General features: G+C 47.9%; 1 protein-coding gene across 1 annotated transcript in view; it reads left to right on the forward strand.

Moving 5' to 3' along the window:
* Positions 1 to 3,480: 3,480 nt before the first annotated feature.
* The window catches only part of Parp12 (poly(ADP-ribose) polymerase family member 12), a 37,097-nt gene continuing 23,121 nt past the window's right edge, over positions 3,481 to 17,456 (forward strand). The window contains exons 1-4 of the mRNA XM_006990409.4: positions 3,481 to 3,929; positions 8,909 to 9,044; positions 10,131 to 10,431; positions 15,469 to 15,570. Coding sequence (XP_006990471.3) covers positions 3,583 to 3,929; positions 8,909 to 9,044; positions 10,131 to 10,431; positions 15,469 to 15,570 — 886 coding nt within the window. The 5' untranslated portion in view covers positions 3,481 to 3,582. The remainder of the gene's footprint in view (positions 3,930 to 8,908; positions 9,045 to 10,130; positions 10,432 to 15,468; positions 15,571 to 17,456) is intronic.

Raw genomic sequence — 17,456 nt, forward strand, 5'->3', positions numbered from 1 at the left:
CTTGGTTGGGAAAAATCTGGCACATTGTGATATTCCTTAATCGAGAATTTGTATTTGGTGTTGTCCCTTTGGAAGCTTCTTCAGGATGTTTGGGGGACATGGAAATCAACTTGCTAAAAGTGTAAATTTGGAGAACAATGAAAATGCCCTTGGCTAAGGGAAGGTGTCTCAGTTCTGATTCCCCCTGCAGCTTGAAAGGCTAGAGACATCCTAAAAGTGGCTGTGTCTTCTTCCCACCGACCAGTGTGAACCCACACCCGTTCAACAACAAATTGCTGTGTTTGTCTAGTGACTTTTCCGATCTAATTATGTGAAGTGTGCATCTGCACTGTGTGTGACTCAAGTCCCTACTTGGTTAGCTTACCTCTCAGCTAATGACTCCATGGAGATTCCCTTAAGCACCAGGAACCAGTATGCATTAGTCTTTGTCAAGGAGCTCTATGACTGTTCGGATATGCCTGCAACAGTCAGGCAGTTTACAAGTATACATAGCTTTTGCTTCCTGCTTGCACTGAGCCTGAATGTCAGGTAGAACTTCCTAAGCATCTGAGTGGTCTTAAGCATGTGTATGCTGTTAGTTTTTGGCTGCGTTGTGTTCTTACCCTGCAAGGAAGCTTCACGAAACACGACAGAATCCGCTTATGAGAGTTTATTAGAAATACAGGGATAGAGAGTGCACAGGCCTGTAGGAGAGACACGTGGGCGGAGAAGAGGAAGAGGAGAGAAGAGAACTGGGAATATGGCGCTCTGCTTTAAAAACCGGCTGGGGGCGTGGCCAGGACACGTCACTACTCCACGCATGTGCGTAGATCACATGGTCACGTAGCACGCTTACGTAGCCATGTAATGTCACGGATTCTGGTCACGCGAGATGCCTTGGCCGGAACTTGCTAGGCGGAGATGTCCGGGTCCGCCGGGTATCCTGGCTGCGAGAGACGCTTTGACCCGGAAATGGCTAGGCGGAAATGTCCGCCTGGTAAATGGGACCGTGGGGGGGCATGTTGTAAACCCTTCATATGCCTGTGTGGGTTCCTACAATATGCTGGTACTTTTCAAAGCCCTTAATTGTTCATTCAGTTCTTTGCGTAGTCTATTGTTTTCCCCACCTGCTATCCATTGCTTCAGCCATGATATTAAAATATTTGACACTTGTGTCCTCTTGGCAGGATGGTTGTTATGACTTCGATAGTTCCAATGAGACCACATTAGGACATGCCTTTTTAGGAGGCCCTCCACAGTCGTCCTTGGGATAAGCCTTTCAAACAGCTCCAGCCCTGTCTGCTCCCTTGGTAGAGATACTAGGAATGGGACTGTCATTTCTCAAAGGTATCAAAGAGCTTCAGGGGGGCAAGACAGAACTCGACTAAGAGAAAGGGCGACATAAGTTGCCGAGATTGGGCTGCGTTTCCTCTGGAGGAGTTGTTGGGAGCCTTAGGTTAACTTCCAGAGCTCTGAAATAATTAAGTGTTTTCCAGCTTCCTCACTGCTTCTATGGAAAGACCCACTCTTTTTACCATCATCGCCTGTCAGCCAGTCATATTGAAATGGGGGAACTTTTATGGAAGAGCACTTGTTTGACATGCAAGGTTGAAAATAATAAGGCTTTATAACAATGTCAAAAGTACAAATAAACAGTTAAATGTTTTAACCAAATAAAAATATTTAACAATCAAAATATCAAAACCACGCAGTAGTCTAAGAAAAAAAAATTGCCCTTCACAACCCCTAGTGCATTTTCATTTGTCCTTGTTACAATCTAGTCTTCTTTATACTTTTGTTTGTTTGTTTGTTTGTTTTTTGGTTTTTTGACACAGGGTTTCTCTGTGTAGTTTTGGTGGCTGTCCTGGAACTCACTCTGTAGACCAGTCTGGCCTTGAACTCAGAGATCTGCCTGCCTCTGCCTCCCAAGGGCTGGGATTAAAGGCGTGCCACAGGCACCGGCCCACTTCCTTTTTTTTCTTACATTTTTATAGTAATACTCCCTGCACCTTCCTGAGGATTGACCTTCAGTTCCCCATTTTTTTGTAATATTTTATACTTAGAATTTTATATTCATTTTAAGTTTATAAGTGCTCACCTCCCAATTCTCTGCCTTCAACTCTTCTTTTTCCACTTTCCTTGAACCTCCTACACGCTCTCCCTTAACCAAAGTGTTGAGCTTCCTCCATGTTCATTCTAAAACATCCTACTGGTACACTCTCAATCATGGGCTGGCCTTGAACTCAGAGATCACCTGCCACTGCCTCCCAAGGGCTGGGATTAAAGGTGTGCCTCTCCACACCTGGGTTTAAAAGTTTTTTTTTTTCAAGTGCATGAGTGTTTTGCCTATATGTATACCGTGTGTGCCTAATGTCCGAAGTCCAGAAGAGGGTGTTAGATTCCTCCTGCAACCAGAGTTACAGGCAGTTGTGAGCCGCCATGTGGGTGCCGGGAGCTGAGCCAGGCTCCTCTGCAAGAGCAGCAAGAGCTCTTAACCCCGGCGCCATCTCTCCAGGCCCGTGGACTATTTCTACATAACGATCTCCTCTCACAACATATGGACATTCTTCTCGGTCAAAGACAGAGATTTAACCTATGCTTGTTAAAGCCGTGTCGTCTGAACAACAGTCACACTGTTCTCAGTACTCGGTCCCCTCTTGTGAACACGCTTTACGGATGCTTCTCTTTCTGGGAAAGACTCCCGGGGGAAGGAACGGGAGATGCCAAAGGGCACCCTTACTTTAACAGGCGTTTCCCATTGACTTACCCCAAGATCGGCTGACTCGGGGGGTAACCCATGGGGAGTCCTTGCGGGGAAGAATCTCCAAGTCTCTGTACAATCTTTATTCAGACGGGGCGAGGGGAGAGGGCTCTGCCCGGTTAAAGGACGTACCTACCCTTTCCGTGCCGGGAAAGACGGAATCCGTTACGAGCGCTGCCGCTCAAGTACCATTCGGGCCGGCCTCTCGACTCCCCGCCACGGTTGGCATTTGTTCCGGGCTGGGACGGGACCAGGTCGGCCATCCCGCTCCCGTGGTCCGCCCGCGAAGCCCGCGTTTGCTTGGGCGACCCCTGAGCCCCTTGAACGCGCCGCGGCGGCGGCGGCAGACGCGCCCCGCCCCCCCAGCCCCGGCCAACCGGCCGCAACGGGCCGGAGCCGTCTGGAAACTTCGCCCAGCCTCTCGAGAGCGAGCGAGGTCGCAGACGGACGCCCGGCCTCAGCGGAAGGCGCGTCTCGCCTCACCCGGCGCTGCCTCGAAGGACGCCGCCGCCGCCGGCGCTTCGCCCTCAGACGCGTCTCCGGCCGCGCGACGCCTCGAAGGCGCGCCGGGTCGCTCAGTGCGCGCGCGCGGGCAGGCAGGCGGGCGGGCGGCCGTCGAGGCGCGCGGGCCCCAGGTGCGGGCCCTCAGGCGAGGGCGCCGGCTCCTCAGCTGCGGCCCGGGGGGCGTGGCGAGGCCCCGCAGCTCCTGTTTTCCCCGCCGGGGCCCCGCTTTCGGTTTCATTTCCTGCCAGCGTCTCCACCCTGCCGAGGAGCAGCGGGGCCGGGCCCGTGACCGCCGCCGTCGTCGTCGTTCGCGCTGAGCTCGGTCCGCGACGACAGCCATGGCCCAGGCCGCGGTGGCGGTGGCAGAGATGACCCAGGTGCTGTGCGCGGCCGGGGGTGCCATGGAGTTAGCGGAGCTGCGGCGCCGCTTGCGAACGAGCCCCGGCGGCGGCGGCGGCGACGCGCTGGAGCGGCTGCTGCGGGACCGCGGGCGCTTCGTGGTGGCCTCGCGGGCGGGCGCGGGCGCGGGCCGGGCGGCGGCCTCGGAGCGCGTGGTGCTGGCCGTGTCGTCGCTGCGTCTGTGCCGCGCGCACCAGGGCCCCAAGCCGAGCTGCACCGGGCTCTGCGCGCAGCTGCATCTCTGCAAGTTCCTCATCTACGGCGCCTGCAAGTTCCTGAGGACCGGGTAAGGAGGACGCCGCGGGCGGCGAGGGGCGGAGGCCCCCTGTTCCCTCCACTCCCCGGCCTCCACGGCCGCCTCCCCCGTCCCCGAGTTTGGGGCAGCCGACGAGGTGACCGTTCCGCAGCCTCGCCTGTCCTTCACTCTCGGGAACGTTCATTGAGCACCTCCTTAGTGGCTGGCACTGCGCGATGGATGGAGTGGCTTAGAGCGAATGTGGTACCAGGAGGGGGGCACCTGAGCATGGCTCCCGGGGGGGAAGTTGAGGCAGACCCCGGCCAGGTAGCTGTGAGGGGCAGGCAGCGAGGCTTGCGAGCGAACGAACAAGCGCATCTGCAAGAACCCTCAGAAGCGTCTCTCAACTCCTGTTTGTCTGCTTAGAAGCAGGAACTCAGATTCTCAAGGTCCTTAGGGAACTGGTGGTTCCCGCAGTGCCCTGGTCCTCTTGGGTGCCTTTCTACACAGCCACCCCCAGCTTTGGTTCATTGGGTGGCATTGGCCTGTCCTGATTTGCTCTTGCAGGGTCTCGGGCAGCAGCGGGAAGAATATGTCGTTTGTGAGCTCTTCCTCGGCACCCTTCCACATCACACTGTTGACTCTCCTTGTTAGTCTGGGCGGGCTCTCCACTACACCTGCCTATAATAAATACGTGATTAGTGAAGTTGGTGTACACTGAAGAATTTGGGCCTCACCTTGAAGGTGATAAGGCCTGTTGGATGGCCGCCACCAGGTTTGCATTTTAGGAAGATGTGTGGGTAATGGTGTAGATGCTGAGTTAGCAGAGGATGCTGAGACTGCCTGCTTCGAAGCTAGTCCAGTTATCTAGGAGAATTAGTTTCTTCCCTCTTCAGCTTCCTTTTGCTGTAACGTAGTAGACATTATTTTTTCTGATGTCAGGCTAATAGTCACCTTGGGTTAGTAACCTTGACGCATGTAGTCATTCAGGGATCCAGGCTGACAAATAGAGCTGTGCCCTCAACACTTTGGAGGCGGGTCTAAGCATCAGGTTCTAGAGGTTGAAGGAAAATCTGGACGGTAGAGGGTCTGGTGGGAGGTTTGTGCGGGACAGGTCTAGAAGAGGTAAATATCCCACCTAGCCGAAGCTAAGCCGTCTCCCGACCTACCTAAGGGGTATGGCCTGGGTAACGCGGTCTCTAGGACTCAGCTATTCAGAAATAATCTAGAACTTCACAAAGAATGTGTGTGAGAGATTGACAGTGTGAAGAGGGGGCTGTGGAGCAGATGCCTCGTGCTTCTGCTCCCACCGTGGCCTGAAGGCAGGAGAGAGTTTGAGTTCTGTTATTTAAAGGGAAGACCAAATCCTTAGGTACTGATTTGGAAGCTGCTAGGTGGTAAATCCTGTAGCCCCCGTCACAGGAGTAGACCGGATCTGAGGAGAAGGTGTGTCTGCGGAGACGGTTGAACTCTAGGGAATCTGTCTAGCAAGGATGAGGCATCTCGGGGTGAAGGAGGAGCAGCAAGCCCAGAGAAAGAGGGTCCGTAACAGGCGGTGGCTGGGGGCGTGCAGTGACAGGGATGTTGAAGGGATTGAGACAGCCTCGCTGTGTTGGCCTGGAGCTTACTATGTAGCCCAGGCTGGCCTCATGCTCACAAAGATCTGCCTGCTTCTGGGATGAAAGCCATGCGCCATTGTACCTGCCTGGTGAATCTTTATAATGTGCTTAGTTGGTAACATAATCATGGAAGGAAGATCTGTTCTCATGCTAATTCCCGAAATTTGGGTTCAGATTTCGTACTGGAAATCTGAACGTTTTCTGTTTACTGGCCTACATGACCGAGTTGGTTCTTCTTCCTCATTTTTCACCTTTGTTTTAGCCCGTGATTTAGACTAGGTAATTTCCTAAACTACCTGAGACATTTTTTCAATGGCAAATGGAAAGTGAATGTGACTAACTGTACTTTCCTGTGACTTGTCTTCGTAATCACAGGATTAGCTCTGTGCGAGACAAGCCCAAGGAGTCTTCAGTTCTTGACTTGCAGGCTTGTACTTAGGAAGCACTGTGTCTGGTCATCAGGAGCATGGTCCCATGAGCTCGTCACCTTGTTACACCCAGCTCTGCTCTTTGCTGGCTGGTAATCTTGGGCAAGTGGCTTTAATGGCCAAGTCTCAGCTCCCTCAACGCTGATAAGATGATTACCTCACAGGTTCATTGAGGACTGAGTTAACTCAGGAGACGTTTAGGCAGCGCCTGTGCATAGGAAATGCTCAATAGATTGTAACTGTCATTATTGCAGTTATTTGATGTAGTTGGCATTGGCAGCACCAATTATTTTCCCTTCTCGTCTCCCCTTGTCAGCTCTTCCCTAACCCGATGAGTGTTTGGCTTGTTTGTTTTATACTTTCTGATGGCTTCTCCTGGTTATTCCTCATTTCTCTACCCAGTCCAGACTCTGCAGTGCCCTTTCTCGTTTGTGCTATTGGTTTCTTACCACAGCTGACCTCGAACTTTCCTCTCCTTACTTGAGTTCTTTTCTGTTGCATTCACCAGGTGGGGGCAAGGAGTCAAGGATGACTCTTTGGGTTTTTGATCTGCAGGAGAGATAGTAGGAGAAAAGGGTTTGGGAATGGATCAGGAGTTTGGCATTCTTTCGAGACCTTAAATGAGGCATGGCAGACGCTGCTTACCTGGCTTTCCAGGTGACTGCCACAGTCATTTAAAGATTTGTCCCTGAGTTCTTAGGGTGGAGTACTAGTGTCTGGTTGATAAGTGCTCACCAGATGCTTGTGGGTTGAAAGCATGGAGGAGGGGAGCTGCAGAAGGGTTGGACCCAGGAGTGTGTGTGTCTACGTGTACAAATACCTGGAAGCATGAGTCACTCTGCTTAGCATTAAAAAAAAAAACAAGGCCGGGCGGTGATGGCGCACGCCTTTAATCCCAGCACTCGGGAGGCAGAGCCAGGCGGATCTCTGTGAGTTCGAGGCCAGCCTGGGCTACCAAGTGAGTTCCAGGAAAGGTGCAAAGCTACACAGAGAAACCCTGTCTCGAAAAACCAAAAAAAAAAAAAAAAAAAAAAAAAGATTGATTTTGATTTTTTTTTGTGATAGAAAAAACCATTTTTATTGAAAATATATTTTTATACAATATATTTCTATTACAGTATCCTCTCCACCAACACCTCCCAGATCCTCCCCATTTACACACCCACCCAAATCCATACCCATTCTTTCATTCTTTCATTAGAATAAAAGCAAGCATCTAAAGTGATAGGGAGGAGGAGGAGAAATAGAAAAAAAAAAACAGAAGAATTACAAGAAACTAATTCAGATGCTGAGGCACATACATTCACATACATAGAAAACTCTTCAAAAATAAAATCAGAAACCATAATAGATAATCAGAATGTCTGTAGGATAAAAAAAAATACCCAGCAAATCATTGCACATCACAAAAGCTTCCAAAAATGCCATCGAGTTCATTTTGTGTTGGCCATCTGAGCCAACACATCTGAAGGTGTTTTATATATCAAGTGAGATTCCATTGGAGAAACACAGTTTTTCCTTTGGGAGAGGTTATCAGTTACAGGTAGCTTCTGGGTTAGGGATATGGGGTTGTGTCCACTTGCCCTCTCAGCGCTGGGAGCTCATCTGGCTTAGACCTGTACAGGCCTGTGCATGCTGCCGCAGTCTCTATGAGCTCATATCTGCATCAGTTCTGTTGTATCTAGAAGGCCTTGCTTCCTTGGTGTCTTCCATTGCATAGGTTCGTACAGTCTTTTCACCTCCTCTTCCAGAGGGTTCCCTGATCCAATTGTAGATTTTGATTATTCTTAATTATGTGTCTGTGTGGGGGTAGAGTGAAGGGGTTTGTGTACTTCAGTGCAGGTGCCTTCAGAGTCAGAAGAGAGACACCCAGCATGGGTGCTGGGAATTGAATGCAGGACCTCGGGAAGAGCAGTATAATGCTCTTAACTGCTGAGCCATGCTCTACCCCCTACTCAGTTTCTTGGTTTTTTTTTTGCATGGTGTGTGTGTGTGGGGGGGGGGGGGGGCCGGGGAGACTGACTCTCCATAGCCCCGGCTGTCCTGGAATTCACTATGAGGCCCAGGCTGGCCTTGACTCACAGAGATCCGCCTGCCTTTGCCTCCTGAGCGCTGGGATTAAAGGCGTGTGCTATCATGCCTGCCCCTACTCAGGTTTTGCATTCACGTTGAAGTGCTTACTGAGTGGCCAGTGTGCTGTGAGACCTTTTTCACGATGGCCCTGCCATTCTCGTTACAGACCTGCTGAGACATGTTGTCTGGTGTCTATACATTGCTCAGTCTCAGCTCTTCCTGGTAAATAGTCACGTTTGCAAGCATAGCTGTTTTTTTCTCTGCTGCTTATAAGTAGGGTCAGGAAGTGTTTGTGAAAAACTGCTGTGAAGAACAATTTCACCAGCTCTGTAAGTCAGCCATAAATACCATAGACTGGGTGGCCTGACCCTACTCCTTCCCTCCCCCACTCTCTCTTCTCTCCTCTCTCATTCCTTCCCTTTCCTGCCTCCCTTCCTTCATAGAGGCTTGCTATATTGTCCCACTAGCCTAGAATTTGTAATCCCACTGCCTCAGCTTCTGAGTGTTGGGATTACAGGTGTATGTTATAAAACCTGATAGACAGACCAGGAGGCTTAAACAACAAAAAAGTATTTCTCACAATTCTGGAGGATGGAATTCTGAGACGAGGTGTTGGGCAGGTTGGTTTCTTCTGAGGTTGCTTCCTGTGGCTTTCAGATGGCCACCTTCTTCCTGGGGTTCTCACAGGCCTTTTCTTTATATATGGATCTATGCCCTAGTCTCCTTTTATTTTTATTAAAGTCATGTTGGATTAGGGCCACTCTTAATGACCTCATTTTAATGTAATTACCTCTCTCATGACTGTCTCCAAAAGCAGTTTTACACCCCAAGGATCTGGAAGTTGGGGCTCTAATCAGGGGGCTTGGGGAGATCAGATTTAGCCCCTAACACCGTCTCTGCTTCTTTGCAGGAAGAACTGTAGGAACGGTCACAACTTGAAGACTGATCATAACCTGAGTGTGCTGAGAACTCATGGTGTTGACCACCTCACCTATAATGAGCTTTGCCAGCTCTTGATTCAGAATGACCCCTGGCTTTTACCGGAAGTGAGTGCCAGAGGGAGGGTGGGGCTTAAGGGCTTCTTTGAAGTACTAGTGGAGAAGCCAGATGGTTGGCAGATAGAGAACTCAATGCTGGAGAGAACGGAGAACCTCATTTTGATCACCAACCATTGCATGGAGGAGACTTGGATTTAATATCCAGCTGTGCTAATTAAATATGCTGGATTTACTAGCCAGCTCCTCTGGTCTTGGACCAGCCTTGGTACCTCTTGAAACTTTTCCTTCCCTGTCAGTTGGGCTGGCTCCTCAGTGAGGTTGGTGTGTGTTTGTGATCACAGCAGTTGGAGGCAGAGGACTAGGACTCATCTTTCCTTTAGTTATGGAGGTTGAGGCCAGCCTGGGCTGTGGGAGACCTTGTATCAATAAACCAGAAAAAAAGTTGCAGTTTGCCAACAACCCGGTTCAACAAACAACAAATACAATGACTAGCTGTATGACTGGGGCTAGCTGATGAAATCTTAATAAAATGTATTAGCTTTGCTAGGAGTACATGTGTACAAGGGTGAGTGTGAGTGTGCCCAGTGTGGAGGTCAGAGGGCACCTCCAGGAGCTGGTCTTCTCTCCTACCTTAGATGGACTCTGGTATTGGAGCCAGGTCCTCAGGCCTGAGCAACAGGTGTCTTTTTGCCTCTGGCTTTTGAGCTTCGGAGTCTTCCGCTTCCATTGAGAAGTGAAGGGGTGGTATTTGGCCTTCTCTGAGATGCCTTAGCCCTCAGAACCTCTCTGACTTTGAATTTAGAAAGGAAAATTGGGAGAAATTATCTAGAAAGGGATGTTAGGTTTGGTGAGGCTATGTGTGGGGGTAAGGGTAGATGGATAGAAGGCTGCTACTGTTCTGGATCCTTTGAAGTTCTGTGGTTTTCCCCGGGGAGAGGCATGTTCGGAGTAATTTTATCTTAGGGAATATTTTGGTATCCATGTCTTAAGTGAGAGATGAGCTCTCTATGGCCCATGTGAATGGTAAAATAATACATTGACCCTGAGGCCCCTTCTCCCCCATGGCATGGCCATTGAGGAGGTGTGCTGTGTACAGTGTTCATGGATTGATGTCTTTTTCCTCTCTGTCAACAGATCTGCCTACATTACAACAAAGGCGATGGACCCTTCGGCTCTTGCTCATTTCAAAAGCAATGCATTAAACTCCACATCTGCCAGTACTACTTACAGGGAGAGTGCAAATTCGGCACTAGCTGTAAGAGGTCCCACGAGTTCACTAACTCGGAGAATCTGGAGAAATTGGAAAGGTTGGGTGTAAGTTCTGACCTGGTGAGCAGACTGCTCTCTACTTACCGGAATGCGTATGACATCAAGAATCAGGGCTCAGCCATCAGCAAAGTGTCCTCTTCTCCTGCAGGTCCACAGGGGACTTCCGGTAAGGCTGGTGGAAAGTGCTGTAGGCCCTGGGCTTGGGGCCTGGATTTTGTTGGCTAGTAAATAGAATATGACTTTGTGCAATCGTGGCCCTCTTTAATGACTGCCATTGGTCCTTCTCTAGCTAGGAGGTTCCTAAGATGAGTTGAAATCCAGACGTAGTCAAACAAAGCATTCTAGATGATGTGAGTTGGGGTTGGTGCATTTTCAGTCCAGGAGGATCTGGGTCTGCACTGAAGTGAGGTCAACTCCTCCCTGTGCAATTGCCTTCCATCTCTGGAGAGGTTTTCCTTTCAGTGAGGGACCTAGAGTTGAGATGCTGGTTATGCAGCTCTAGGGGCAGCCGTTAGGTGGCATTCTTTATAATATTACAAATGAATGCAAGAAGACATTTGTAAAGCTGTGGCCTTGGCCATTTTCCTGCCATGAGTAAGCAGAAGTTTCCTCCCTTGTAAAAAAAAAAAAAAAAAAAAAAAAATTGGCCTTATTCTCTGCCTCTTTTTGGCACCTAGACAGTGCCTGGCCCATAGTAGCCTGTCAACATGAGTGAGTGTGGGGGGATTTATTTTTTAAGAGTCTGTCAGGCTTAGTGACAGATAGACAGAGGACTTTCCAGTTTAAATTTTAAAATGTTTTACATTCATAGGTGTTTTCTTCTAGGTTTGTCTGTGCTCCATGCACTTCTGGTGCCTGCAGAGGCCGTAGGCTAGGAGAGGCGTTGGAGCCCTTGGAGCTGGAGTTACAGATGGTTGTGTAGATGCTGGGAATTGTACCCAGGTCCTCAGGAAGAGGAGCCAATTAGCCTCTAGTAGAGATTTTTTTTAAAGTATAATTTTTAGTTATTCTTTTATAATTTCATACATGTGTACAATTTTCTTAATCATATCCAACCCAAATCCCCTTCCTACTCTTTCCAATTCTTTCCACTACTTTCTTCTCCAACTTGATTGTGGTTTTTAAAAAGGATTTTATTTCACTTTTATTTGTGTGTGTGTGCGTGCACGCACGTGCGCGCACGCAACGCGCACGCATTTGTATGTATGCCACATGTGTGCAGGTGCCCATAAGAGTCAGAAGAGAGCTTCAGATCTTCTGAAAACTGAAGTTATAGATGGTTTTGAGCCTCCATGTGGGTGCTGGGAACTGAATTAGGTTCCTCTGGAAGAACAGCAAATATTCTTAACCACTGACCCATTTTTTTTTTTTTAGATCCCTTACACTATCATTTTAAAAATTACTTATTAACATCTATTTGTGTGTGTAGATCAGAGCACAGTTTCACAATGTGGGTCCAGGGATCAAACTTAGGTTTGATCTTAGGCTTGGCAGCAAGTGTCCTTACCACTGAACTCCATTAGTGCTGACTATATGCTTGTTGGTATAGGGTCATCCACCTGGGATTAAACAACCTACCATTGGCTGTACCACCAAAGAAAGATGAGTCTCCCTCTCCAAAGCAGCAATCAATTGCCAATAGCTCCTCAGCTAGGAGTGGAGCCTCATGAACCCTTCTCCCATTCCTAATGGAATGTTGACTGGCTTAATCTTGTGTAGGTAAACCATAGCTGTTATGAATGCATGAGTGCAGTGGCAGTCTTTTGTCTAGAATGCAGCATTTCACTGCACTCTCCCCATCCTTCAGCTCTTACATTCTTTCTGTCCCCTTTCTGATATGTCCCTGGTCCTTGAGGGGGGCTAATACAAATGTCTTACTTAGGGCTAAGCACTTAACCATGTCACTTATTTTTGGCACTTTGACCAGTTACAATTCTGCATTGGTTGCTACTCACTGCAAAAAACATTTTCTCTAACCAAGGTTGAGAGCAGCACTCATAGATGGGTATAAAATACATATTTAAAAGGTGGTTTGACAGCATGTCCATTTAGCAAAACAGCAGTAGTAGGTTACCCTCTGATGCCTTATGACCTCCCCAGCCATGGACTTTGGGTTAGGTTTACAGTACCAAGTGTGAATTATCTCCTATAGAGCAAGCCAAAATCCAATCAGAAAGCAATTGGTTACTCCACACACACACACACACACACACACACACACACACCACACACACCACACTAGTTGTGCTATTATTGTACCAGTAGGCATATCTTGCTGGCAGGATGTAGCTTGCAGAACCCACTGCTGGGTATTCCATTGATGACTTTTCTCCTCCAGTGGCCTGCCTTGTGCCTTCTACCACTGTGAAAATTAGCCAACAGGGAGGATGTTTTCAGGTCAGTTCCAGTTTGACTTCTCTGTTTTCCAATCAAAGTATGTTGTGTCTTCAGGAACCTTCTACTTATGCTGAGCAACCAAGAGCAATAGCGTCTGTTGTTTTGGTGGGTGTGCCTCTGGGGCCTCCCTGACCAATGACTCATAGACAGGTAGCCCATGACTGGGACTGAGATTTTATTTAGTAACCCAGGTGTTCTGGAGGAAAGAATTGTCCATCCATGCAATGCACTCCCTACTCAAATTCCTTTTTAAAAATGACATATTTAATTTAAATTAGCTTATAAAGCAGTGTGTTTCCATAATCCCTTTTCATAGAGCCTTAGTTTCAGTTAATGCACCCCAACCCTTTACTCCCCACTGTTTCCAGCCCCTATCTCTGCTTAAATTTTTAGTTCCCAGTGTCCCCCCATCTACTGGTGTTCCAACCCCTTGCCTGCCTTATGGCCTTTTCTCTTCCTCATGTGTCCCTTCTAGTTTCCTGATCTCTGTAGACACCCCAAATTAAATACACAAATCTAAAAATTTGAAGCTAGATTTTGCATAAGATGTTACCGGTGTTTGAAGTGACATCTTACTCTTTTCTCCACACTGGCCTCAAATTAGGCAAAATGGCCTTTTGCTTCAGTCTCCCTAGTAGCTGAGGCTGTAAGTGTATGCCTTTGTGCCTGGCTAAAGGTTTTTATTTAATAAGCATCTCTCTTTTTTTTTCTTGGTTTTTCGAGACAGGGTTTCTCTGTGTAGCTTTGCGCCTTTCCTGGAGCTCACTTGGTAGCCCAGGCTGGCCTTGAACTCACAGAGATTCGCCTGGCTCTGCCTCCCGAGTGCTGGGATTAAAGGTGTGCACCACCACCGCCCGGCTAGTTAGCCTTTTGTAAACATGAGAACAGGCCTCCCCCAAAGAGCACATCATTTTATCCATCTACTCATTTAGATGTTGATATAGAAAATATTTTTAATAGAACTTTCCCGCCGGGCGGTGGTGGCACACGCCTTTAATCCCAGCACTTGGGAGGCAGAGCCAGGAGGATCTTTGTGAGTTCAAGGCCAGCCTGGGCTACAGAGTGAGTTCTAGGACAGGCTCCAAAACTACACAGAGAAACTGTCTCAAAAAAAAAAAAACAAAAAAACAACAACAACAAAAAAACCTGCCCTTAAAGTTCTTTAGCTGGAGCTGGGCGGTGGTGGCACACGCCTTTAATCCCAGCACTCGGGAGGCAGAGGCAGGCGGATCTCTGTGAGTTCAAGGCCAGCCTGGGCTACCAAGTGAGCTCCAGGAAAGGCGCAAAGCTACACAGAGAAACCCTGTCTCGAAAAACCAAAAAAAAAAAAAAAAAAAAAAAAGTTCTTTAGCTGGGCGGTGGTGGCACACGCCTTTAATCCCAGCACTCAGGAGGCAGAGGCAGGTGGATCTCTGTGAGTTCAAGGCCAGCCTGGGCTACCAAGTGAGCTCCAGGAAAGGCGCAAAACTACGCAGAGAAACCCTGTCTCGAAAAATCAATCAATCAATAAATAAATAAATAACTTTCCCTAAAATATCAGGTCAGTGCCAAGACAGCCAGCAAACGTATCAACTACTGCAGTCTTACCTGATTGTCGGAGTTAAAGATTATTTTTGCTGCCTCTAGTTTTTCTTTGTATTTTATTCAGTTTGAGTGTGTGTGTGTGTGTGTGTGTGTGTGTGTGTGTGTGTGTGTACACGTGTGTACGTGTGTACACGTGTGTCTTGCTTGTCTGTGCACCACTTGAGTCCTTGGTGGCCACAGTCCAGGAGATGGTGTCGGATCCCTTGAATTAGAGTTACAGACAGTTGGAGGCCATGCAAATGCTGGAAAATGAATATGGGGTCCTCTGGAAGAACAGCCAGTGCTCTTAACTGTGGAGCCATCTCTTCAGCCCCACTCAGACTTTTAAAAATGTGGGTTCTGGGGGATTGACCTGTGGCCCTCAAGCCTGCAGGGCAAGCACTGACTGAGTTGCCCTCCCTGTCTCTTCAGATGCTTTTTTAATCCCCAGCTCTACGAAGGTTTTGCTTTAGATAATGGTTAAGAGTATTATCTGGATTATGACTTTATAAAAAATGAGGGGAGGATCTGCTTCTGAGTGTCTCAGGTCTTACAAACAGGGTCTCCCAGGTGTGGGTTTGGAGGCCCAGCCTGCGGAACATCTGGGAGTTTACAGAATGAAAACGAAAGATGTGGATAGCAGAAGTACAGGGGATAGGATGGCATGGGAGGAAAGGTTGTAGAGGTTTTTCTCTTACTTGGGTTAAGTGAATGGGATAAATGTAATAGGTAAAGACTCACGGAGTGGTAATGAGAAAGGTACACTTTGAAAGAACTTAAGAGCTTATAAGCAAACTAAAATGAAGAATATTTTATTTGGAGATGAAAACTTCCCATATATTAATTACCTTTTTCTTATCAGTACCCAGTTCTAAAGACTTCATTGACAAATATTTGCCATAGAAACTAAATATGATTGTTTTAAATGCCCTTCAGTTTTTTTCTTTTCTAGTAACTTGGATGGATATAGTAAGAGTTGAAAAAGAAATACCCCTCTGTGGTGTCCTGGGTTTAGTAAAAAGCTGTATGGCTGAGTGTTGTAGGATTCACCCTAAAAGTCAGGTGCCTACCTGTGTGGTTGGGGTGCTCTTATCCTTGAAGGATAGGTTCTCCAGTTTGCCTAGGTCACTTTTGTCCTGTGCAGGAGATGAATAGATTTTGTCTTCCTTTTTGCCATGAAGTGCTGTAATCCTACATGAAAAGCATCAATGGACACTGACATATTGTGTGGTGTTTTTTGTAGAAAGAAAAGACAGTTCAGGTTCTGCGTCACCAGGTGCTCCTACCCAGGAGGAGAGTGATCAGATTTGCTTGTACCACATTCGGAAAAGTTGTAGCTTTCAAGGTAAGTTAGAAGCTCTTTCCTCTCATGGGAGGGGAGACTGCTTCTCATTCCTGGAACTGCTTTGAGGCACCCCTACAGAGAGGCGTGGTCTTGCCAAACTAGTTCTGAATCTGCTTTGTTGAGAATGGAAGAGATTACTTGAATTTTTGAAAATGAAACTGTAAATGAGTTTTTGGGAATAGAACAATCTGGATCTCTACCAGGGGAGTGTCAAGTGACCACAGAACTTTATGAAATGAGGCTGCTCAGTCTAGTGGAAGCTGAAAGAATTGCCACTTCTGAAGGGTGACAGTTGGCCTAGAGGAGTCTCAGAAACTAGGAAGACCTCAGTGAAGAGGAGGAACACTTGTATTCGCACTTGGAGGATTGCTCAGGGTTTCTCCGTTATTAGGCCAGTGGTCCCTGCTTGGGACCTTTACCTATCCTTTTCTACAAACAGTAATTCTTGTGTGGGTCAATGTTTTCACAGAAGCTTTGCGTTCTTCACTGACAACTTAGCCTTGGACTGAAGATTCTTTCTCAGCTTCTGTGACTGCAGCCACCAAAACAGTGTGTTCCATTTCAGTCTTTAGACGTCACTCAAGCAGTTCCTGACTGTTTTCACTTTGTGAAGGAGTTGGATAATTACAGAGCAGAGCAGAAAGTCCTCCTTCATCCTTCCCATGGCACACTTGCTGTATGATGTGCTGCTTTGTCTTACACTTTATCCATTCAGATTACATTTTATCTGGTGTAGGGGAGCTTTGCTTTCATGTGTGTCTATGCACCTTGTTTGTGCCTAGTGCCCAAGGAAGCCAGAAGAGGGTGTCTGATCCCTTGGAATTGGAGTTACAGAAGGTTTTGAGCCACTGTGTCAGTGCTGGGTTTCGAACCTGCATCTTCTGGAAGAGCATCCAGTGCTTTTAACCACTGAACCATTTCTCTAGCCCCTTCATTCTTGTTTTTAAAATATTTATTTTTCTTTCATTTTCTTTCAATTTTATTCTGCTTGCTTTGTAGTTTAGGGGTTCTTGAAGGATCCTGTTTTATTTGTAGTACTTCTTATTGCTTCCATTACATTTACTCTTCTCTCTACCCTGTTGTATCAAGGGGTATAGGGAGGCAGTGGAGGTGGGTGTGGGTGCTTTGCCTTCCAAGTTGACTCTATTTGCATAACTCACCTGGGAAGCCTAGTCTGGATTGTGTTGAGTTGGGGAACATTAGAAGGGAAGTGAGGAAGCTGATAAAAAGAGGGTGGAGGGTCAGGGAAGATGACCACGGAAGGGTTGCTTTCTGTTCCTACTGCTGGGCCAGAGTTCTTGCCAGCTGCTGTGGTTGAGGTGCTCTCTCCCATGAGCCTCCAGCTCCATGAGGAGCTCCTCCTATGAGAAGCTTGGGACTTTACACTCAGTTCCAAGCCTGCTGTTAGCCACAGCCCTGGGTCCCTGGGTCCTTTCTGAGGTCTCAGTATGGTGAGTGTGGGGGAGATACTGTTCCCTAGGAGGTATTTTCTTCCAGGGAGGTTTTCCTTGGGCCACCCAGAATTTGCCTGTACTTGGAGTTTATCAACATAACATTTCAACACTTGGGTGCATTCTGCCCACTTCTAATCATTTCCTTTAGTGCCCTTCAAAGAGGGAATAGGAACTCTGATTTGGTCACAACCTCTGGACCATAACTGCAGCCTGACCCAGTACTTCATTGTTGGGTAGGCACACTCCTTGTCAATAATCCAGTAGATCTCTGAGCCTACTGTGAGTCATATAAGCCCAAACTCTACAGATCAGCGAGCTGCAAGTCCCCAAGATGGCTGTGTCCTGCCTTGTTGAATTTAAGAGCTTTCCTTGCCCGGACACCTGCAGCTTGTTTTCTGAGGCCTCTTGGCCTAACTGCTCCTTTTTGCTGTG

Source organism: Peromyscus maniculatus, chromosome 3 (genome assembly GCF_049852395.1).
Source record: "Peromyscus maniculatus bairdii isolate BWxNUB_F1_BW_parent chromosome 3, HU_Pman_BW_mat_3.1, whole genome shotgun sequence".
NCBI lineage: Eukaryota > Metazoa > Chordata > Mammalia > Rodentia > Cricetidae > Peromyscus > Peromyscus maniculatus.